This window comes from Trypanosoma brucei, chromosome 4 (genome assembly GCF_000210295.1).
Source record: "Trypanosoma brucei gambiense DAL972 chromosome 4, complete sequence".
NCBI lineage: Eukaryota > Euglenozoa > Kinetoplastea > Trypanosomatida > Trypanosomatidae > Trypanosoma > Trypanosoma brucei.
This window is the reverse complement of record NC_026737.1, coordinates 1,120,432-1,145,529: the sequence shown is the minus strand read 5'-3', so window position 1 is coordinate 1,145,529 and position 25,098 is coordinate 1,120,432. Positions and strand designations below refer to the sequence as shown.

General features: G+C 43.2%; 6 protein-coding genes across 6 annotated transcripts; all 6 read left to right on the top strand.

Moving 5' to 3' along the window:
• Position 1: 1 nt before the first annotated feature.
• TbgDal_IV4560 (receptor-type adenylate cyclase GRESAG, putative,(fragment)) lies at positions 2-1,060 on the top strand (the record flags this gene model as incomplete). Its single annotated transcript, XM_011774743.1, has 1 exon — positions 2-1,060. A coding segment is annotated over one exon (1,059 nt), but the record flags the coding sequence as incomplete, so codon positions are not given.
• Positions 1,061-1,618: 558 nt separating this feature from the next.
• On the top strand, positions 1,619-5,488 carry TbgDal_IV4550 (receptor-type adenylate cyclase GRESAG 4,putative; the record flags this gene model as incomplete). Its single annotated transcript, XM_011774742.1, has 1 exon — positions 1,619-5,488. One exon carries the CDS (start codon positions 1,619-1,621, stop codon positions 5,486-5,488), a length of 3,870 nt encoding a protein of 1,289 aa, XP_011773044.1.
• A 558-nt stretch (positions 5,489-6,046) lies between these two features.
• On the top strand, positions 6,047-9,774 carry TbgDal_IV4540 (receptor-type adenylate cyclase GRESAG 4,putative; the record flags this gene model as incomplete). The annotated part of the gene is given in 2 exon segments (XM_011774741.1): positions 6,047-8,977; positions 8,977-9,774. Coding segments are annotated over 2 exon segments (3,729 nt in total).
• A 1,117-nt stretch (positions 9,775-10,891) lies between these two features.
• TbgDal_IV4530 (receptor-type adenylate cyclase GRESAG 4,putative) lies at positions 10,892-14,631 on the top strand (the record flags this gene model as incomplete). Its single annotated transcript, XM_011774740.1, is given in 2 exon segments — positions 10,892-11,914; positions 11,902-14,631. Coding segments are annotated over 2 exon segments (3,753 nt in total).
• Positions 14,632-15,748: 1,117 nt separating this feature from the next.
• On the top strand, positions 15,749-19,480 carry TbgDal_IV4520 (receptor-type adenylate cyclase GRESAG 4,putative; the record flags this gene model as incomplete). Its single annotated transcript, XM_011774739.1, has 1 exon — positions 15,749-19,480. The coding sequence occupies one exon, from the start codon at positions 15,749-15,751 to the stop codon at positions 19,478-19,480; it is 3,732 nt and encodes a 1,243-aa protein (XP_011773041.1).
• A 1,114-nt stretch (positions 19,481-20,594) lies between these two features.
• TbgDal_IV4510 (receptor-type adenylate cyclase GRESAG) lies at positions 20,595-24,323 on the top strand (the record flags this gene model as incomplete). Its single annotated transcript, XM_011774738.1, has 1 exon — positions 20,595-24,323. The coding sequence occupies one exon, from the start codon at positions 20,595-20,597 to the stop codon at positions 24,321-24,323; it is 3,729 nt and encodes a 1,242-aa protein (XP_011773040.1).
• Between the last annotated feature and the right edge of the window lie 775 nt (positions 24,324-25,098).

Here is a 25,098-nt window from a genome sequence, read left to right as displayed (position 1 = left end):
CTTCGCTGCTGCACCATTCGCATGTGACTTGCAACGTGATTTTCTAAACCATGACTGGAAGACCACTGAGCTTGATGAGTCTTACCGTGAATTCGAACGAAAGCGTGCGGAAGATGACAGTGATTACACACCACCAACTGCGAGCCTGGACCCTGAGGTTTATCGGCAACTGTGGAATGGGTTGCGTGTACGTGTGGGGATTCATACTGGATTGTGTGATATTCGTCATGATGAAGTAACGAAAGGTTACGACTATTATGGACGCACATCCAACATGGCAGCACGCACGGAGAGTGTTGGTAACGGTGGTCAGGTGCTGATGACCCTTGCGGCGTATCATGCACTAAGTACTTTGGAACGTGAGCAAATTAATGTAACGCCTTTGGGTGATGTGCCGCTACGTGGTGTGCCGAAGCCTGTGGAAATGTACCAGTTGAATGCTGTACCTGGCCGTACCTTTGCTGCTCTGCGCCTTGACCGTGAAGCTGAGGAGGAAGGCAAAGAAAGTGAAGGAATATTTACTGATGTAAGCGATATTTGCTCTTCTACACATGAGTTATGTGGTTCCTCGTTGCATGTTGCACAGTCCCTTGACACTGTTTTTAGTACTCTCCCTGCTACCCAGCGACAGAGGATGCTCACATCTATTTGTGAACGCTGGCGTGTCCCTCCACCTAAAAGTGTGAAGAATAGGTGGGATAAAGCAACATTCCGGCTCGTTATACGTCATATTGCAGTAAGAGCTGGACCAGTAATGAGTGTCAATATACGCAATGCCGCAGCTGCAGCAGTATGCGCGGAAAGAAAGCCGTGTCCTCCATCTCATAGCATTTGCGATGTTAGCCAGTTAGGACGGCAGCATCCACTACCTTCCGTTCGAATTGAAGCACCGATGGAAGTAACAGAATACCTATGTATGTCACCGACTGACAAATTCGACGTTTCGATATACTCTTGTAGTACAATAGATATTAATATGTTTAACGGCACCTTGGAGAAATTTGATTCACGTGAACCATTATTTGGCACATCTCTCGGGGACAATGGAAAAAATAGTTGAAATATCGACATCATATTGTTGGAGACAAATACTGGCAACATCTAATACCTGTGCATCGCTTCCTGCATGTTTTCATATGCTTATTGTAACTTTCCTCATATTCCCTCACACCCATTCTTTCTATTTTACCTTTAGACAACCAAGGAATATGAAACTGAACAATGTCTCCCATGCTGTTGCCAGTTGAATGTTAACTGTGACTGCTAGTGTGCTTTGTTTTTGTTACTGGCATCCAGTCTATGATATTATAATGCTCTATTTACACATTTACTCTTATACCTAGTGATGTTTTCTGTTTTTGTATCGGATACATGAATGATGTGTGTATAGGGGAATGTGTGTTGAATTACTTTCTCACTGTTATGGCTTATATAACGCTATCCATCATAATAGTTCCCTTTCCTACACTCTTATATACAATTATCATATGGACTCTTATTGTGTCACAATCCAACATATCTGTACATATGCAGTCTCTTAATCCTGTACCAATACTTTGTTATTATTCCCTTTTTGTCTTGTAGTTTTCACGTTGGATTACGTTGAGTTACCAGTATCATGGTTACCTTCATGCGTGAATTGTATGTTAGAGATGGTGCATTCACTTACGTAGTGTTTTCTCTGTTACTACAGGTGCTGACTGCATCATCACTTGCAAATGATAAAATACAGGTGAAGGTATACAACATGTTATACAGTAACAAGATTTCAGCAAAGATATATGATCCTATTACTGCAGGCTTCAACGTATCCATTACCAACGGAAACCCGCCGTCAGGTGCTAATGTGGAAGTGGTATATGTTCCACCCATGGATGATTCTAAATATGCTGACTTTCTGAATAACGAAACATCATTTGGCGAAAACAATAAAATATCTATTATACTGGGACCTGTGGGTGACCAAAATACTCTAGGTCTCTTGAAATATTTCAAAGAAAAGAATGTGATTAGTTTCTCACCCTTCACAGGATCCAGTAAGGTACGCAGTTGGAATCGTAATCTGTACTTCCTGACAGCATCACCCGCTGCTGAGATGCTTGCTCTTCTCCGTTATGCTATCACTCAGTTACGGTTACATCGGCTGGGTTTCATGTACTTGAAAGATGTTTCTTATGGTGATGATGAATATAAGCTTGCTGTGGAATTGACAACACGGATGGATCGCAAACTGTGCGGTGTTTTTGCATTGAAGAGTCAAATTGAAAAGGAATCGGATGACAGTAGCTTCAGTGCGGAGTGGAATAAGTTTGCAAATACTCGACCTCAGGGTGTGATTGTATTTGGCTCTCCAATCCCTGATACGAAGAAATTCCTAATTAAATCATTAGAAGATGAAAGGACAAAAGGTGGATATTTGCTCATACCCTCTACACTCCAATATGTCATTGAGAATAAGTGGGAAAAGGAATTGGGTAGAGACAGGTTTGTGCCTGATAAGATAATAATAACTGGGACTAATCCACTTGCGAAGGATGATGGCTATGATGCAATCAAACGATTCAAGGATGATATGGCAAAGTACCTGAAGGAAAAGAAAGATAATCTGAGTGGCACTGGACAATGGAATGTTAACCTAAATGTTGACGAAAGCAACTTCACCGAGCAAGACACTGAAGGTGAGCTGATGGTGAGTGGATGGATTGCTGGAGAGGTATTGAAACAAGCACTGAGTTGTCGCGAATGGCTAACTAGCAGGGATGCATTTATTACATCACTTTACAATCAACGTCGTTATGTAATTGATGATATTGTTGTTGGTGACTTTGGTGGTGAGTGCCGTGGTATGGCGGGTGAGCGGGGTGCATCATGTTTATGTAATCAGGGTGGGAATGTGGTGTACATGAAGAAGATGGAAGAGGATCTCCGTCTACATCCTATGAAGGAAGGTGTATTAGCTCTTACTTCATCTCGCTGCTATCGAGACCTGTCACAGCTGTACGCCCCATTGAGTGGCATCATGTTTAAACTAACTGATGACCCAAAGGCACTGCGTACTGCAGAGGCAATATACGATGGTGCCTTTTATGTTGTTGGAAAGGGTCAACTTGGTCACTCTGATAGATTCTTTTTACACTGGCTATCCTCGAAATCTCATGATACTTCTACAGCTCTGTATGATGAAGTGAAGGAGCGAGTTGTAACTGCTGTGTTTGGTGTTGTGGATGATTCGTTACTGTCGACGAAGGGTATGGCATTCATCGATCCCATAACACTCACACCACAACTGAGTAACCCCAGAAGGAATGTGATCCACCTGTCACCAACACTTGAGCAACAACTATTCGTGATAGTTGAGCATATCATACAAAATGGTGCTGGAAAGATGCATGCCATTGTGCGTAGTGGTGATACGAAAGATATTGGAGAGATGCTGAACAAAACACTTGACTTCTTTGAATCGTCATTAAGCTCCTTTGTTGCGAGTGGTGAAGGTTCTACTTTGAGAGACAAGCTACCGACTGCAGGTGAGGTATTAGTTGCAGGTCTCATCTCAGATGATATCCCCATAATCCTCTCTCACCTTGGCAAACACCATAATGTGCGTATCTTCGTCCCGTTCTTTGATGTTGCGTTACTCTATGATGAACTTGTGAGTGCCTTCCGTAACAAGCCATTTGCTGACCGTCTGCTATTCGCAACGAATCTGCCACATTGGGGAGATAAGAACACAAAATCTGATTTGGTACGTGAGTTCCACAGAGTTGTACGAGATGAGTCGAAGTGGAAGCCATTGTCATTACTTGGATATGTCACCGCACGTGCAATGATAAATGTCCTGCAACGTATGGGACATGTAACGCCGGAGGAGCTTGTAGACGCCATCTTCAGCCAATCTGTCATTACAGTTGATGATATGCGATATGGTCCTTTTGATGACAAGTGTACTAACGGAGCTTCATTTGAAGAGAAACACTGTGCTGTGAACTATGGTGCGACGCATATTTCTGTATGGTCGATGTCACGTGTTCTGAATCCTTCCGTGTCTCCTGTGGTGACTCACGTCACACCATTGATGATGGATGGTTACGCTAAATGGTTTCGACTTAAGAGAGGACACATTGCTGCTATTGCAGTCAGCTGCGTTGTTGTATTGGCACTGTTTGTTACGGTTCTGGTACTTGTCATAAGATCATCACGCCGGAACGCCCGTGACAATAATAATGCTCCCAAGGAACCAACAGACCCCGTAACATTAATATTCACTGATATCGAGAGCAGTACAGCGCAGTGGGCAGCACACCCTGAGCAAATGCCTGACCTTGTGGCAACACATCACCGTTTGATCCGCTCCCTCATCACACGGTATGAGTGCTACGAAGTGAAAACTGTTGGAGACTCTTTTATGATTGCGTGTAAAAGTCCCTTCGCTGCTGCACAACTCGCATGTGACTTGCAACGTGATTTTCTAAACCATGACTGGAAGACCACTGAGCTTGATGAGTCTTACCGTGAATTCGAACGACAGCGTGCGGAAGATGACAGTGATTACACACCACCAACTGCGAGCCTGGACCCTGAGGTTTATCGGCAACTGTGGAATGGGTTGCGTGTACGTGTGGGGATTCATACTGGATTGTGTGATATTCGTCATGATGAAGTAACGAAAGGTTACGACTATTATGGACGCACATCCAACATGGCAGCACGCACGGAGAGTGTTGGTAACGGTGGTCAGGTGCTGATGACGCGCTCAACATACCTGTCACTGAGTGGTGAAGAGCGTGAGCAAATTAATGTAACGCCTTTGGGTGATGTGCCGCTACGTGGTGTGCCGAAGCCTGTGGAAATGTACCAGTTGAATGCTGTACCTGGCCGTACCTTTGCTGCTCTGCGCCTTGACCGTGACGTTGAGGATGAGGAAAATGAAGAAAGTGAAGGAATATTTACTGATGTAAGCGATATCTGCTCTTCTACACATGAGTTATGTGGTTCCTCGTTGCATGTTGCACAGTCCCTTGAGACTGTACTTGGCACACTCCCTGCTACCCAGCGACAGAGGATGCTCACATCTATTTGTGAACGCTGGCGTGTCCCTCCACCTAAAAGTGTGAAGAATAGGTGGGATAAGGCAACATTCCGGCTCGCTGTGCATCACATTGCAGTAAGAGCTGGACCAATTATGAATGTCGTTATACGTAATAGCACAGGTACAGCTTTATCAACGGAAAGAAGTTCATTTGCTTTATCTCATAGCATTTGCGATGTTAGCCAGTTAGGACGGCAGCATCCACTACCTTCCGTTCGCTTTCGCACGCCGATGGAAGTAAAAGAATACCTATGTATGTCACCGACTGACAAATTCGACTTTTCGATATACTCTTGTAGTACAATAGATATTAATATGTTTAACGGCACCTTGGAGAAATTTGATTCACGTGAACCATTATTTGGCACATCTCTCGGGGACAATGGAAAAAATAGTTGAAATATCGACATCATATTGTTGGAGACAAATACTGGCAACATCTAATACCTGTGCATCGCTTCCTGCATGTTTTCATATGCTTATTGTAACTTTCCTCATATTCCCTCAGACCCATTCTTTCTATTTTACCTTTAGACAACCAAGGAATATGAAACTGAACAATGTCTCCCATGCTGTTGCCAGTTGAATGTTAACTGTGACTGCTAGTGTGCTTTGTTTTTGTTACTGGCATCCAGTCTATGATATTATAATGCTCTATTTACACATTTACTCTTGTGCCTAGTGATGTTTTATGTTTTTGTATCGGATACATGAATGATGTGTGTATAGGGAAATGTATGTTGAATTACTTTCTCACTGTTATGGCTTATATAACGCTATCCATCATAATAGTTCCCTTTCCTACACTCTTATATACAATTATCATATGGACTCTTATTGTGTCACAATCCAACATATCTGTACATATGCAGTCTCTTAATCCTGTACCAATACTTTGTTATTATTCCCTTTTTGTCTTGTAGTTTTCACGTTGGATTACGTTGAGTTACCAGTATCATGGTTACCTTCATGCGTGAATTGTATGTTAGAGATGGTGCATTCACTTACGTAGTGTTTTCTCTGTTACTACAGGTGCTGACTGCATCATCACTTGCAAATGATAAAATACAGGTGAAGGTATACAACATGTTATACAGTAACAAGATTTCAGCAAAGATATATGATCCTATTACTGCAGGCTTCAACGCATCCATTACCAACGGAAACCCGCCGTCAGGTGCTAATGTGGAAGTGGTATATGTTCCAACCATGGATGATTCTAAATATGCTGACTATCTCGGGAAACACATGACAACCAATGATGGTAAGGAACTCCCTGTTATACTGGGACCTGTGGGTGATAAAAACACTCTAGGTCTCTTGAAATATTTCAAAGAAAAGAATGTGACTAGTTTCTCACCCTTCACAGGATCCAGTAAGGTACGCAGTTGGAATCGTAATCTGTACTTCCTGACAGCATCACCCGCTGCTGAGATGCTTGCTCTTCTCCGTTATGCTATCACTCAGTTACGGTTACATCGGCTGGGTTTCATGTACTTGAAAGATGTTTCTTATGGTGATGATGAATATAAGCTTGCTGTGGAATTGACAACACGGATGGATCGCAAACTGTGCGGTGTTTTTGCATTGAAGAGTCAAATTGGTAAGGAATCGGATGACAGTAGCTTCAGTGCAGAGTGGGATAAGTTTGCAAATACTCGACCTCAGGGTGTGATTGTATTTGGCTCTCCAATCCCTGATACGAAGAAATTCCTAATTAAATCATTAGAAGATGAAAGGACAAAAGGTGGATATTTGCTCATACCCTCTACACTCCAATATGTCATTGAGAATAAGTGGGCAAAGGAATTGGGTAGAGACAGGTTTGTGCCTGATAAGATAATAATAACTGGGACTAATCCACTTGCGAAGGATGATGGCTATGATGCAATCAAACGATCCAAGGATGATATGGCAAAGTACCTGAAACTTAACAGAAATAATTTTTCGAAAGATAATTGGAATGTTAACTTAAATGTTGACGAAAGAAACTTCACCGAGCAAGACACTGAAGGTGAGCTGATGGTGAGTGGATGGATTGCTGGAGAGGTATTGAAACAAGCACTGAGTTGTCGCGAATGGCTAACTAGCAGGGATGCATTTATTACATCACTTTACAATCAACGTCGTTATGTAATTGATGATATTGTTGTTGGTGACTTTGGTGGTGAGTGCCGTGGTATGGCGGGTGAGCGGGGTGCATCATGTTTATGTAATCAGGGTGGGAATGTGGTGTACATGAAGAAGATGGGAAAGGATCTCCGTCTGTACCCTATGAAGGAAGGTGTATTAGCTCTTACTTCATCTCGCTGTTATCGAGACCTGTCACAGCTGTACGCCCCATTGAGTGGCATCATGTTTAAACTAACTGATGACCCAAAGGCACTGCGTACTGCAGAGGCAATATACGATGGTGCCTTTTATGTTGTTGGAAAGGGTCGACTTGGTCACTCTGATAGATTCTTTTTGCACTGGCTATCCTCGAAATCTCATGATACTTCTACAGCTCTGTATGATGAAGTGGAGAAGCGAGTTGTAACTGCTGTGTTTGGTGTTGTGGATGATTCGTTACTGTCCACGAAGGGTATGGCATTCATCGATCCCATAACACTCACACCACAACTGAGTAACCCCAGAAGGAATGTGATCCACCTGTCACCAACACTTGAGCAACAACTATTCGTGATAGTTGAGCATATCATACAAAATGGTGCTGGAAAGATGCATGCCATTGTGCGTAGTGGTGATACGAAAGATATTGGAGAGATGCTGAACAAAACACTTGACTATTTTTTTGCGTCATTAAGCCCCTTTGTTGCGAGTGGTGAAGGTTCTACTTTGAGAGACAAGCTACCGACTGCAGGTGAGGTATTAGTTGCAGGTCTCATCTCAGATGATATCCCCATAATCCTCTCTCACCTTGGCAAACACCATAATGTGCGTATCTTCGTCCCGTTCTTTGATGTTGCGTTACTCTATGATGAACTTGTGAGTGCCTTCCGTGACAAGCCATTTGCTGACCGTCTGCTATTCGCAACGAATCTGCCACATTGGGGAGATAAGAACACAAAATCTGATTTGGTACGTGAGTTCCACAGAGTTGTACGAGATGAGTCGAAGTGGAAGCCATTGTCATTACTTGGATATGTCACCGCACGTGCAATGATAAATGTCCTGCAACGTATGGGACATGTAACGCCGGAGGAGCTTGTAGACGCCATCTTCAGCCAATCTGTCATTACAGTTGATGATATGCGATATGGTCCTTTTGATGACAAGTGTACTAACGGAGCTTCATTTGAAGAGAAACACTGTGCTGTGAACTATGGTGCGACGCATATTTCTGTATGGTCGATGTCACGTGTCCTGAATCCTTCCGTGTCTCCTGTGGTGACTCACGTCACACCCTCGATGAAATACGGTGACACAGAAGGGTTTCGACTTAAGAGAGGACACATTGCTGCTATTGCAGTCAGCTGCGTTGTTGTATTGGCACTGTTTGTTACGGTTCTGGTACTTATATCGGCATCACGCCGGAACGCCCGTGACAATAATAATGCTCCCAAGGAACCAACAGACCCCGTAACATTAATATTCACTGACATCGAGAGCAGTACAGCGCAGTGGGCAGCACACCCTGAGCAAATGCCTGACCTTGTGGCAACACATCACCGTTTGATCCGCTCCCTCATCACACGGTATGAGTGCTACGAAGTGAAAACTGTTGGAGACTCTTTTATGATTGCGTGTAAAAGTCCCTTCGCTGCTGCACAACTCGCATGTGACTTGCAACGTGATTTTCTAAACCATGACTGGAAGACCACTGAGCTTGATGAGTCTTACCGTGAATTCGAACGAAAGCGTGCGGAAGATGACAGTGATTACACCCACCAACTGCGAGCCTGGACCCTGAGGTTTATCGGCAACTGTGGAATGGGTTGCGTGTACGTGTGGGGATTCATACTGGATTGTGTGATATTCGTCATGATGAAGTAACGAAAGGTTACGACTATTATGGACGCACATCCAACATGGCAGCACGCACGGAGAGTGTTGGTAACGGTGGTCAGGTGCTGATGACGCGCTCAACATACCTGTCACTGAGTGGTGAAGAGCGTGAGCAACTTAATGTAACGCCTTTGGGTGATGTGCCGCTACGTGGTGTGCCGAAGCCTGTGGAAATGTACCAGTTGAATGCTGTACCTGGCCGTACCTTTGCTGCTCTGCGCCTTGACCGTGAAGCTGAGGAGGAAGAAGGTAATGTAACTGGTAGTATCACCAGTGGGTCGGGATCTCCTGAACGTGGTTTAACTGCCACTGCCCAACAAGTTGCTGGTTGCATTGATGCTCTGCTTGGCACATTCCCTGCTACCCAGCGACAGAAGATGCTTGCAACTTTTTGTGAGCGTTGGCGTGTTAAGAAACCCCCAGGTATGGATGCTTGGAATGAAGCCAGTTGCCGCTGTGTCACTCGTCGGATTGCTGCGAAGGTGGGTTGTGTTATGGATTTTGGAACGAGAAATACCTCTGGTAGCGGTGGATCTTTTGAAAGGGGCGGAAGTCTCTTCTCACCTGGAGGAGCAGCTGCTATAATGCTTGCTTCATCCTCAAGTTCCTTCTGCGGTGAAGGTGATTGTAGCGGCGTACAATTGATTGAACAGGAAAATGTTAGCGCTGCCAGCTAATATTCCCCGTAACATTGCTATATGTGCGCTTTGCTATTGAAGTGAATGAATAAGTTGTTTTACATCATGTGTGCAATCTTTTCTTTAGATTTATTTTGTATAAAGTGGCGACTAATTGTCCCTTTCCTTTTGTTGTGCATGTAATAAAGTGATATGTTGTGGATTTTAACCACCTCCATGCACTAATGCGCTCCTTATTTCTGACATGGGTACTCTCCTTTTGAGAACTGTGTTTGAAGATCGCAAATCTTCTTGTTTTTGGTGTGGAATTGGATGTGAGCACCTACACCACTTTTGATTATCTCACTCTTTTAAATAATATATTTATTAGTTAAATAAGCTTAAATTGCCGTTTGTGTGTGCTGTGGTCAAGTGAGGTTCTCTACCTCTAATGTGTTGTTATCAGTTGTGTTCATACACCTAAAGATGTGTACGATAAGAAGGTGAAACCCGTGAAGTGGGGGTTGCCATGAAGTAAAACTATCATCTGGTGTTTATTTTCCGTGTTTGCTTCAATCCCTTTTTACATCTCTCCTTTGGAGATTTTGGCTTGTGAGAGGTACTTCTCAAATGAAACTGCTGCCGACAACTATTTGCAACATCTAATACCTGTGCATAGCTTCCTGCATGTTTTCATATGCTTATCGTAACTTTCCTCATATTCCCTCAGACCCATTCTTTCTATTTTACCTTTAGACAACCAAGGAATATGAAACTGAACAATGTCTGCCATGCTGTTGCCAGTTGAATGTTAACTGTGACTGCTAGTGTGCTTTGTTTTTGTTACTGGCATCGTCTATGATATTATAATGCTCTATTTACACATTTACTCTTATACCTAGTGATGTTTTATGTTTTTGTATCGGATACATGAATGATGTGTGTATAGGGGAATGTGTGTTGAATTACTTTCTCACTGTTATGGCTTATATAACGCTATCCATCATAATAGTTCCCTTTCCTACACTCTTATATACAATTATCATATGGACTCTTATTGTGTCACAATCCAACATATCTGTACATATGCAGTCTCTTAATCCTGTACCAATACTTTGTTATTATTCCCTTTTTGTCTTGTAGTTTTCACGTTGGATTACGTTGAGTTACCAGTATCATGGTTACCTTCATGCGTGAATTGTATGTTAGAGATGGTGCATTCACTTACGTAGTGTTTTCTCTGTTACTACAGGTGCTGACTGCATCATCACTTGCAAATGATAAAATACAGGTGAAGGTATACAACATGTTATACAGTAACAAGATTTCAGCAAAGATATATGATCCTATTATTGCAGGCTTCAACGCATCCATTACCAACGGGAACCCGCCGTCAGGTGCTAATGTGGAAGTGGTATATGTTCCACCGAAGAATGATTCAGATTATGTTGGTCATTTAAATAGCGAAACGTCCTTTAGCAACGACAATAATGGTGAGGAACTCCCTGTTATACTGGGACCTGTGGGTGATAAAAACACTCTAGGTCTCTTGAAATATTTCAAAGAAAAGAATGTGATTAGTTTCTCACCCTTCACAGGATCCAGTAAGGTACGCAGTTGGAATCCTAATCTGTACTTCCTGACAGCATCACCCGCTGCTGAGATGCTTGCTCTTCTCCGTTATGCTATCACTCAGTTACGGTTACATCGGCTGGGTTTCATGTACTTGAAAGATGTTTCTTATGGTGATGATGAATATAAGCTTGCTGTGGAATTGACAACACGGATGGATCGCAAACTGTGCGGTGTTTTTGCATTGAAGAGTCAAATTGAAAAGGAATCGGATGACAGTAGCTTCAGTGCGGAGTGGAATAAGTTTGCAAATACTCGACCTCAGGGTGTGATTGTATTTGGCTCTCCAATCCCTGATACGAAGAAATTTCTAATGAAATCATTAGAAGATGAAAGGACAAAAGGTGGATATTTGCTCATACCCTCTACACTCCAATATGTCATTGAGAATAAGTGGGAAAAGGAATTGGGTAGAGACAGGTTTGTGCCTGATAAGATAATAATAACTGGGACTAATCCACTTGCGAAGGATGATGGCTATGATGCAATCAAACGATTCAAGGATGATATGGCAAAGTACCTGAAACTTAACAGAAATAATTTTTCGAAAGATAATGGAATGTTAACCTAAATGTTGACGAAAGCAACTTCACCGAGCAAGACACTGAAGGTGAGCTGATGGTGAGTGGATGGATTGCTGGAGAGGTATTGAAACAAGCACTGAGTTGTCGCGAATGGCTAACTAGCAGGGATGCATTTATTACATCACTTTACAATCAACGTCGTTATGTAATTGATGATATTGTTGTTGGTGACTTTGGTGGTGAGTGCCGTGGTATGGCGGGTGAGCGGGGTGCATCATGTTTATGTAATCAGGGTGGGAATGTGGTGTACATGAAGAAGATGGGAAAGGATCTCCGTCTGTACCCTATGAAGGAAGGTGTATTAGCTCTTACTTCATCTCGCTGCTATCGAGACCTGTCACAGCTGTACGCCCCATTGAGTGGCATCATGTTTAAACTAACTGATGACCCAAAGGCACTGCGTACTGCAGAGGCAATATACGATGGTGCCTTTTATGTTGTTGGAAAGGGTCGACTTGGTCACTCTGATAGATTCTTTTTGCACTGGCTATCCTCGAAATCTCATGACACTTCTACAGCTCTGTATGATGAAGTGGAGAAGCGAGTTGTAACTGCTGTGTTTGGTGTTGTGGATGATTCGTTACTGTCCACGAAGGGTATGGCATTCATCGATCCTATAACACTCACACCACAACTGAGTAACCCCAGAAGGAATGTGATCCACCTGTCACCAACACTTGAGCAACAACTATTCGTGATAGTTGAGCATATCATACAAAATGGTGCTGGAAAGATGCATGCCATTGTGCGTAGTGGTGATACGAAAGATATTGGAGAGATGCTGAACAAAACACTTGACTATTTTTTTGCGTCATTAAGCCCCTTTGTTGCGAGTGGTGAAGGTTCTACTTTGAGAGACAAGCTACCGACTGCAGGTGAGGTGTTAGTTGCAGGTCTCATCTCAGATGATATCCCCATAATCCTCTCTCACCTTGGCAAACACCATAATGTGCGTATCTTTGTCCCGTTCTTTGATGTTGCGTTACTCTATGATGAACTTGTGAGTGCCTTCCGTAACAAGCCATTTGCTGACCGTCTGCTATTCGCAACGAATCTGCCACATTGGGGAGATAAGAACACGGAATCCGATTTGGTACGTGAGTTCCACAGAGTTGTACGAGATGAGTCGAAGTGGAAGCCATTGTCATTACTTGGATATGTCACCGCACGTGCAATGATAAATGTCCTGCAACGTATGGGACATGTAACGCCGGAGGAGCTTGTAGACGCCATCTTCAGCCAATCTGTCATTACAGTTGATGATATGCGATATGGTCCTTTTGATGACAAGTGTACTAACGGAGCTTCATTTGAAGAAAAACACTGTGCTGTGAACTATGGTGCGACGCATATTTCTGTATGGTCGATGTCACGTGTTCTGAATCCTTCCGTGTCTCCTGTGGTGACTCACGTCACACCCTCGATGAAGTATGATGAACCAAAATGGATTCGACTAATATATAAGCATATTGCTGCTGTAGCAGTCAGCTGCGTTGTTGTATTGGCACTGTTTGTTACGGTTCTGGTACTTGTCATAAGATCATCACGCCGGAACGCCCGTGACAATAATAATGCTCCCAAGGAACCAACAGACCCCGTAACATTAATATTCACTGACATCGAGAGCAGTACAGCGCAGTGGGCAGCACACCCTGAGCAAATGCCTGACCTTGTGGCAACACATCACCGTTTGATCCGCTCCCTCATCACACGGTATGAGTGCTACGAAGTGAAAACTGTTGGAGACTCTTTTATGATTGCGTGTAAAAGTCCCTTCGCTGCTGCACAACTCGCATGTGACTTGCAACGTGATTTTCTAAACCATGACTGGAAGACCACTGAGCTTGATGAGTCTTACCGTGAATTCGAACGAAAGCGTGCGGAAGATGACAGTGATTACACACCACCAACTGCGAGCCTGGACCCTGAGGTTTATCGGCAACTGTGGAATGGGTTGCGTGTACGTGTGGGGATTCATACTGGATTGTGTGATATTCGTCATGATGAAGTAACGAAAGGTTACGACTATTATGGACGCACATCCAACATGGCAGCACGCACGGAGAGTGTTGGTAACGGTGGTCAGGTGCTGATGACGCGCTCAACATACCTGTCACTGAGTGGTGAAGAGCGTGAGCAACTTAATGTAACGCCTTTGGGTGATGTGCCGCTACGTGGTGTGCCGAAGCCTGTGGAAATGTACCAGTTGAATGCTGTACCTGGCCGTACCTTTGCTGCTCTGCGCCTTGACCGTGAATTTGAGGAGGAAGAAGATAATGTAACTGGTAGTATCACCAGTGGGTCGGGATCTTTCGCACATGGTTTAACTGCCACTGCCCAACAAGTTGCTGGTTGTATTGATGCTCTGCTTGGCACATTCCCTGCTACCCAGCGACAGAAGATGCTTGCAACTTTTTGTGAGCGTTGGCGTGTTAAGAAACCCCCAGGTATGGATGCTTGGAATGAAGCCAGTTGCCGCTGTGTCACTCGTCGGATTGCTGCGAAGGTGGGTTGTGTTATGGATTTTGGAACGAGAAATACCTCTGGTAGTGTGGCTTCTTTTGAAAGGGGCGGAAGTCTCTTCTCACCTGGAGGAGCAGCTGCTATAATGCTTGCTTCATCCTCAAGTTCCTCCTGTGTTGAGGGACGCTGTGGTACCGTGCAATTGATTGAACAGGAAAATGTTAGCGCTGCCAGCTAATATTCCCCGTAACATTGCTATATGTGCGCTTTGCTATTGAAGTGAATGAATAAGTTGTTTTACATCATGTGTGCAATCTTTTCTTTAGATTTATTTTGTATAAAGTGGCGACTAATTGTCCCTTTTCTTTTGTTGTGCATGTAATAAAGTGATATGTTGTGGATTTTAACCACCTCCATGCACTAATGCGCTCCTTATTTCTGACATGGGTAATCTCCTTTTGAGAACTGTGTTTGAAGATCGCAAATCTTCTTGTTTTTGGTGTGGAATTGGATGTGAGCACCTACACCACTTTTGATTATCTCACTCTTTTAAATAATATATTTATTAGTTAAATAAGCTTAAATTGCCGTTTGTGTGTGCTGTGGTCAAGTGAGGTTCTACCTCTAATGTGTTGTTATCAGTTGTGTTCATACACCTAAAGATGTGTACGATAAGAAGGTGAAACCCGTGAAGTGGGGGTTGCCATGAAGTAAAACTATCATCTGGTGTTTATTTTCCGTGTTTGCTTCAATCCCTTTTTACATCTCTCCTTTGGAGATTTTGGCTTGTGAGAGGTACTTCTCAAATGAAACTGCTGCCGACAACTATTTGCAACATCTAATACCTGTGCATAGCTTCCTGCATGTTTTCATATGCTTATTGTAACTTTCCTCATATTCCCTCAGACCCATTCTTTCTATTTTACCTTTAGACAACCAAGGAATATGAAACTGAACAATGTCTGCCATGCTGTTGCCAGTTGAATGTTAACTGTGACTGCTAGTGTGCTTTGTTTTTGTTACTGGCATCCAGTCTATGATATTATAATGCTCTATTTACACATTTACTCTTGTGCCTAGTGATGTTTTATGTTTTTGTATCGGATACATGAATGATGTGTGTATAGGGAAATGTATGTTGAATTACTTTCTCACTGTTATGGTTTATATAACGCTATCCATCATAATAGTTCCCTTTCCTACACTCTTATATACAGTTATCATATGGACTCTTATTGTGTCACAATCCAACATATCTGTACATATGCAGTCTCTTAATCCTGTACCAATACTTTGTTATTATTCCCTTTTTGTCTTGTAGTTTTCACGTTGGATTACGTTGAGTTACCAGTATCATGGTTACCTTCATGCGTGAATTGTATGTTAGAGATGGTGCATTCACTTACGTAGTGTTTTCTCTGTTACTACAGGTGCTGACTGCATCATCACTTGCAAATGATAAAATACAGGTGAAGGTATACAACATGTTATACAGTAACAAGATTTCAGCAAAGATATATGATCCTATTACTGCAGGCTTCAACGCATCCATTACCAACGGAAACCCGCCGTCAGGTGCTAATGTGGAAGTGGTATATGTTCCAACCATGGATGATTCTAAATATGCTGACTATCTCGGGAAACACATGACAACCCATGATGGTAAGGAACTCCCTGTTATACTGGGACCTGTGGGTGATAAAAACACTCTAGGTCTCTTGAAATATTTCAAAGAAAAGAATGTGATTAGTTTCTCACCCTTCACAGGATCCAGTAAGGTACGCAGTTGGAATCCTAATCTGTACTTCCTGACAGCATCACCCGCTGCTGAGATGCTTGCTCTTCTCCGTTATGCTATCACTCAGTTACGGTTACATCGGCTGGGTTTCATGTACCTGAAAGATGTTTCTTATGGTGATGATGAATATAAGCTTGCTGTGGAATTGACAACACGGATGGATCGCAAACTGTGCGGTGTTTTTGCATTGAAGAGTCAAATTGGTAAGGAATCGGATGACAGTAGCTTCAGTGCAGAGTGGGATAAGTTTGCAAATACTCGACCTCAGGGTGTGATTGTATTTGGCTCTCCAATCCCTGATACGAAGAAATTCCTAATGAAATCATTAGAAGATGAAAGGACAAAAGGTGGATATTTGCTCATACCCTCTACACTCCAATATGTCATTGAGAATAAGTGGGAAAAGGAATTGGGTAGAGACAGGTTTGTGCCTGGTAAGATAATAATAACTGGGACTAATCCACTTGCGAAGGATGATGGCTATGATGCAATCAAACGATTCAAGGATGATATGGCAAAGTACCTGAAGGAAAAGAAAGATAATCTGAGTGGCACTGGACAATGGAATGTTAACCTAAATGTTGACGAAAGCAACTTCACCGAGCAAGACACTGAAGGTGAGCTGATGGTTGACGGATGGATTGCTGGAGAGGTATTGAAACAAGCACTGAGTTGTCGCGAATGGCTGACTAGCAGGGATGCATTTATTACATCACTTTACAATCAACGTCGTTATGTAATTGATGATATTGTTGTTGGTGACTTTGGTGGTGAGTGCCGTGGTATGGCGGGTGAGCGGGGTGCATCATGTTTATGTAATCAGGGTGGGAATGTGGTGTACATGAAGAAGATGGGAAAGGATCTCCGTCTGTACCCTATGAAGGAAGGTGTATTAGCTCTTACTTCATCTCGCTGCTATCGAGACCTGTCACAGCTGTACGCCCCATTGAGTGGCATCATGTTTAAACTAACTGATGACCCAAAGGCACTGCGTACTGCAGAGGCAATATACGATGGTGCCTTTTATGTTGTTGGAAAGGGTCAACTTGGTCACTCTGATAGATTCTTTTTGCACTGGCTATCCTCGAAATCTCATGACACTTCTACAGCTCTGTATGATGAAGTGGAGAAGCGAGTTGTAACTGCTGTGTTTGGTGTTGTGGATGATTCGTTACTGTCCACGAAGGGTATGGCATTCATCGATCCTATAACACTCACACCACAACTGAGTAACCCCAGAAGGAATGTGATCCACCTGTCACCAACACTTGAGCAACAACTATTCGTGATAGTTGAGCATATCATACAAAACGGTGCTGGAAAGATGCATGCCATTGTGCGTAGTGGTGATACGAGAGGAGTTAGGAAAGTGTTGCAAAAAACACTTGACTTCTTTGAATCGTCATTAAGCTCCTTTGTTGCGAGTGGTGAAGGTTCTACTTTGAGAGACAAGCTACCGACTGCAGGTGAGGTATTAGTTGCAGGTCTCATCTCAGATGATATCCCCATAATCCTCTCTCACCTTGGCAAACACCATAATGTGCGTATCTTCGTCCCGTTCTTTGATGTTGCGTTACTCTATGATGAACTTGTGAGTGCCTTCCGTGACAAGCCATTTGCTGACCGTCTGCTATTCGCAACGAATCTGCCACATTGGGGAGATAAGAACACGGAATCCGATTTGGTACGTGAGTTCCACAGAGTTGTACGAGATGAGTCGAAGTGGAAGCCATTGTCATTACTTGGATATGTCACCGCACGTGCAATGATAAATGTCCTGCAACGTATGGGACATGTAACGCCGGAGGAGCTTGTAGACGCCATCTTCAGCCAATCTGTCATTACAGTTGATGATATGCGATATGGTCCTTTTGATGACAAGTGTACTAAAAAAAGTTTGTTCGGTAAGAAGCAGTGTGCTGTGAACTATGGTGCGACGCATATTTCTGTATGGTCGATGTCACGTGTTCTGAATCCTTCCGTGTCTCCTGTGGTGACTCACGTCACACCCTCGATGAAATACGGTGGCACAGAAGGGTTTCGACTTAAGAGAGGACACATTGCTGCTATTGCAGTCAGCTGCGTTGTTGTATTGGCACTGTTTGTTACGGTTCTGGTACTTGTATCGGCATCACGCCGGAACGCCCGTGACAATAATAATGCTCCCAAGGAACCAACAGACCCCGTAACATTAATATTCACTGACATCGAGAGCAGTACAGCGCAGTGGGCAGCACACCCTGAGCAAATGCCTGACCTTGTGGCAACACATCACCGTTTGATCCGCTCCCTCATCACACGGTATGAGTGCTACGAAGTGAAAACTGTTGGAGACTCTTTTATGATTGCGTGTAAAAGTCCCTTCGCTGCTGCACAACTCGCATGTGACTTGCAACGTGATTTTCTAAACCATGACTGGAAGACCACTGAGCTTGATGAGTCTTACCGTGAATTCGAACGAAAGCGTGCGGAAGATGACAGTGATTACACACCACCAACTGCGAGCCTGGACCCTGAGGTTTATCGGCAACTGTGGAATGGGTTGCGTGTACGTGTGGGGATTCATACTGGATTGTGTGATATTCGTCATGATGAAGTAACGAAAGGTTACGACTATTATGGACGCACATCCAACATGGCAGCACGCACGGAGAGTGTTGGTAACGGTGGTCAGGTGCTGATGACGCGCTCAACATACCTGTCACTGAGTGGTGAAGAGCGTGAGCAAATTAATGTAACGCCTTTGGGTGATGTGCCGCTACGTGGTGTGCCGAAGCCTGTGGAAATGTACCAGTTGAATGCTGTACCTGGCCGTACCTTTGCTGCTCTGCGCCTTGACCGTGAATTTGAGGAGGAAGAAGATAATGTAACTGGTAGTATCACCAGTGGGTCGGGATCTTTCGCACATGGTTTAACTGCCACTGCCCAACAAGTTGCTGGTTGTATTGATGCTCTGCTTGGCACATTCCCTGCTACCCAGCGACAGAAGATGCTTGCAACTTTTTGTGAGCGTTGGCGTGTTAAGAAACCCCCAGGTATGGATGCTTGGAATGAAGCCAGTTGCCGCTGTGTCACTCGTCGGATTGCTGCGAAGGTGGGTTGTGTTATGGATTTTGGAACGAGAAATACCTCTGGTAGCGGTGGATCTTTTGAAAGGGGCGGAAGTCTCTTCTCACCTGGAGGAGCAGCTGCCGTAACGCTTTCTTCATCCTCAAGTTCCTCCTGTGTTGAGGGACGCTGTGGTACCGTGCAATTGATTGAACAGGAAAATGTTAGCGCTGCCAGCTAATATTCCCCGTAACATTGCTGTATGTGCGCTTTGCTATTGAAGTGAATGAATAAGTTGTTTTACATCATGTGTGCAATCTTTTCTTTAGATTTATTTTGTATAAAGTGGCCATTAATTTTTTTTTACTTTTGTAAATACAAGAATCTCCTCATATGGTGGGTGCTTAAAATATCTCTGTAGATAAAGACGCTTTCCATTTCTGACATGGGTACTCTCCTTTTGATAGCTGTGTTTGAAGATCGCAAATCTTCTTGTTTTTGGTGTGGAATTGGATGTGAGCACCCATACCACTTTTGATTATCTCACTCTTTTAAATAATATATTTATTAGTTAAATAAGCTTAAATTGCCGTTTGTGTGTGCTGTGGTCAAGTGAGGTTCTACCTCTAATGTGTTGTTATCAGTTGTGTTCATACACCTAAAGATGTGTACGATAAGAAGGTGAAACCCGTGAAGTGGGGGTTGCCATGAAGTAAAACTATCATCTGGTGTTTATTTTCCGTGTTTGCTTCAATCCCTTTTTACATTTCTCCTTTGGAGATTTTGGCTTGTGAGAGGTACTTCTCAAATGGAACTGCTGCCGACAACTATTTACAACATCTAATACCTGTGCATAGCTTCCTGCATGTTTTCATATGCTTATCGTAACTTTCCTCATATTCCCTCAGACCCATTCTTTCTATTTTACCTTTAGACAACCAAGGAATATGAAACTGAACAATGTCTGCCATGCTGTTGCCAGTTGAATGTTAACTGTGACTGCTAGTGTGCTTTGTTTTTGTTACTGGCATCGTCTATGATATTATAATGCTCTATTTACACATTTACTCTTGTGCCTAGTGATGTTTTATGTTTTTGTATCGGATACATGAATGATGTGTGTATAGGGGAATGTGTGTTGAATTACTTTCTCACTGTTATGGCTTATATAACGCTATCCATCATAATAGTTCCCTTTCCTACACTCTTATATACAGTTATCATATGGACTCTTATTGTGTCACAATCCAACATATCTGTACATATGCAGTCTCTTAATCCTGTACCAATACTTTGTTATTATTCCCTTTTTGTCTTGTAGTTTTCACGTTGGATTACGTTGAGTTACCAGTATCATGGTTACCTTCATGCGTGAATTGTATGTTAGAGATGGTGCATTCACTTACGTAGTGTTTTCTCTGTTACTACAGGTGCTGACTGCATCATCACTTGCAAATGATAAAATACAGGTGAAGGTATACAACATGTTATACAGTAACAAGATTTCAGCAAAGATATATGATCCTATTATTGCAGGCTTCAACGCATCCATTACCAACGGGAACCCGCCGTCAGGTGCTAATGTGGAAGTGGTATATGTTCCAACCATGGATGATTCTAAATATGCTGACTATCTCGGGAAACACATGACAACCAATGATGGTAAGGAACTCCCTGTTATACTGGGACCTGTGGGTGATAAAAACACTCTAGGTCTCTTGAAATATTTCAAAGAAAAGAATGTGATTAGTTTCTCACCCTTCACAGGATCCAGTAAGGTACGCAGTTGGAATCCTAATCTGTACTTCCTGACAGCATCACCCGCTGCTGAGATGCTTGCTCTTCTCCGTTATGCTATCACTCAGTTACGGTTACATCGGCTGGGTTTCATGTACTTGAAAGATGTTTCTTATGGTGATGATGAATATAAGCTTGCTGTGGAATTGACAACACGGATGGATCGCAAACTGTGCGGTGTTTTTGCATTGAAGAGTCAAATTGGTAAGGAATCGGATGACAGTAGCTTCAGTGCAGAGTGGGATAAGTTTGCAAATACTCGACCTCAGGGTGTGATTGTATTTGGCTCTCCAATCCCTGATACGAAGAAATTCCTAATGAAATCATTAGAAGATGAAAGGACAAAAGGTGGATATTTGCTCATACCCTCTACACTCCAATATGTCATCAAGAACAAGTGGGCAAAGGAATTGGGTAGAGACAGGTTTGTGCCTGATAAGATAATAATAACTGGGACTAATCCACTTGCGAAGGATGATGGCTATGATGCAATCAAACGATTCAAGGATGATATGGCAAAGTACCTGAAACTTAACAGAAATAATTTTTCGAAAGATAATTGGAATGTTAACCTAAATGTTGACGAAAGCAACTTCACCGAGCAAGACACTGAAGCTGAGCTGATGGTGAGTGGATGGATTGCTGGAGAGGTATTGAAACAAGCACTGAGTTGTCGCGAATGGCTAACTAGCAGGGATGCATTTATTACATCACTTTACAATCAACGTCGTTATGTAATTGATGATATTGTTGTTGGTGACTTTGGTGGTGAGTGCCGTGGTATGGCGGGTGAGCGGGGTGCATCATGTTTATGTAATCAGGGTGGGAATGTGGTGTACATGAAGAAGATGGAAGAGGATCTCCGTCTACATCCTATGAAGGAAGGTGTATTAGCTCTTACTTCATCTCGCTGCTATCGAGACCTGTCACAGCTGTACGCCCCATTGAGTGGCATCATGTTTAAACTAACTGATGACCCAAAGGCACTGCGTACTGCAGAGGCAATATACGATGGTGCCTTTTATGTTGTTGGAAAGGGTCAACTTGGTCACTCTGATAGATTCTTTTTACACTGGCTATCCTCGAAATCTCATGATACTTCTACAGCTCTGTATGATGAAGTGAAGGAGCGAGTTGTAACTGCTGTGTTTGGTGTTGTGGATGATTCGTTACTGTCGACGAAGGGTATGGCATTCATCGATCCCATAACACTCACACCACAACTGAGTAACCCCAGAAGGAATGTGATCCACCTGTCACCAACACTTGAGCAACAACTATTCGTGATAGTTGAGCATATCATACAAAATGGTGCTGGAAAGATGCATGCCATTGTGCGTAGTGGTGATACGAAAGATATTGGAGAGATGCTGAACAAAACACTTGACTTCTTTGAATCGTCATTAAGCTCCTTTGTTGCGAGTGGTGAAGGTTCTACTTTGAGAGACAAGCTACCGACTGCAGGTGAGGTATTAGTTGCAGGTCTCATCTCAGATGATATCCCCATAATCCTCTCTCACCTTGGCAAACACCATAATGTGCGTATCTTCGTCCCGTTCTTTGATGTTGCGTTACTCTATGATGAACTTGTGAGTGCCTTCCGTAACAAGCCATTTGCTGACCGTCTGCTATTCGCAACGAATCTGCCACATTGGGGAGATAAGAACACAAAATCTGATTTGGTACGTGAGTTCCACAGAGTTGTACGAGATGAGTCGAAGTGGAAGCCATTGTCATTACTTGGATATGTCACCGCACGTGCAATGATAAATGTCCTGCAACGTATGGGACATGTAACGCCGGAGGAGCTTGTAGACGCCATCTTCAGCCAATCTGTCATTACAGTTGATGATATGCGATATGGTCCTTTTGATGACAAGTGTACTAACAAAGCTTCATTTGAAGAGAAACACTGTGCTGTGAACTATGGTGCGACGCATATTTCTGTATGGTCGATGTCACGTGTTCTGAATCCTTCCGTGTCTCCTGTGGTGACTCACGTCACACCCTTGATGATATACGGTTACGCTAAATGGTTTCGACTTAAGAGAGGACACATTGCTGCTATTGCAGTCAGCTGCGTTGTTGTATTGGCACTGTTTGTTACGGTTCTGGTACTTATATCGGCATCACGCCGGAACGCCCGTGACAATAATAATGCTCCCAAGGAACCAACAGACCCCGTAACATTAATATTCACTGACATCGAGAGCAGTACAGCGCAGTGGGCAGCACACCCTGAGCAAATGCCTGACCTTGTGGCAACACATCACCGTTTGATCCGCTCCCTCATCACACGGTATGAGTGCTACGAAGTGAAAACTGTTGGAGACTCTTTTATGATTGCGTGTAAAAGTCCCTTCGCTGCTGCACAACTCGCATGTGACTTGCAACGTGATTTTCTAAACCATGACTGGAAGACCACTGAGCTCGATGAGTCTTACCGTGAATTCGAACGAAAGCGTGCGGAAGATGACAGTGATTACACACCACCAACTGCGAGCCTGGACCCTGAGGTTTATCGGCAACTGTGGAATGGGTTGCGTGTACGTGTGGGGATTCATACTGGATTGTGTGATATTCGTCATGATGAAGTAACGAAAGGTTACGACTATTATGGACGCACATCCAACATGGCAGCACGCACGGAGAGTGTTGGTAACGGTGGTCAGGTGCTGATGACGCGCTCAACATACCTGTCACTGAGTGGTGAAGAGCGTGAGCAACTTAATGTAACGCCTTTGGGTGATGTGCCGCTACGTGGTGTGCCGAAGCCTGTGGAAATGTACCAGTTGAATGCTGTACCTGGCCGTACCTTTGCTGCTCTGCGCCTTGACCGTGAATTTGAGGAGGAAGAAGATAATGTAACTGGTAGTATCACCAGTGGGTCGGGATCTTTCGCACATGGTTTAACTGCCACTGCCCAACAAGTTGCTGGTTGTATTGATGCTCTGCTTGGCACATTCCCTGCTACCCAGCGACAGAAGATGCTTGCAACTTTTTGTGAGCGTTGGCGTGTTAAGAAACCCCCAGGTATGGATGCTTGGAATGAAGCCAGTTGCCGCTGTGTCACTCGTCGGATTGCTGCGAAGGTGGGTTGTGTTATGGATTTTGGAACGAGAAATACCTCTGGTAGCGGTGGATCTTTTGAAAGGGGCGGAAGTCTCTTCTCACCTGGAGGAGCAGCTGCTATAATGCTTGCTTCATCCTCAAGTTCCTCCTGTGTTGAGGGACGCTGTGGTACCGTGCAATTGATTGAACAGGAAAATGTTAGCGCTGCCAGCTAATATTCCCCGTAACATTGCTATATGTGCGCTTTGCTATTGAAGTGAATGAATAAGTTATTTTACATCATGTGTGCAATCTTTTCTTTAGATTTATTTTGTATAAAGTGGCCATTAATTTTTTTCTTTTTTGTGTACGCAATAATCTCCTCATATGGTGGGTGATTTAAATATCTTTGTGGTAAAGACGCTTTCTAGTTCTGACATGGGTACTCTCCTTTTGAGAACTGTGTTTGAAGATCGCAAATCTTCTTGTTTTTGGTGTGGAATTGGATGGAAACACATATGTTTTTACAGTTTTTTATTATCTTTTTTTTCAGTGTTATGTTTTCAATCGATTTTATTAATTAATTTTGTTTGGGTTGCTATGTGACTTTCTCTATCCTTAGAGTGTTGTTATCAGTTGTGTTCATACACCTAAAGATGTGTACGATAAGAAGGTGAAACCCGTGAAGTGGGGGTTGCCATGAAGTAAAACTATCATCTGGTGTTTATTTTCCGTGTTTGCTTCAATCCCTTTTTACATTTCTCCTTTGGAGATTTTGGCTTGTGAGAGGTACTTCTCAAATGAAACTGCTGCCGACAACTATTTACAACATCTAATACCTGTGCATAGCTTCCTGCATGTTTTCATATGCTTATTGTAACTTTCCTCATATTCCCTCAGACCCATTCTTTCTATTTTACCTTTAGACAACAAAGGAATATGAAACTGAACAATGTCTGCCATGCTGTTGTCAGTTGAATGTTAACTGTGACTGCTAGTGTGCTTTGTTTT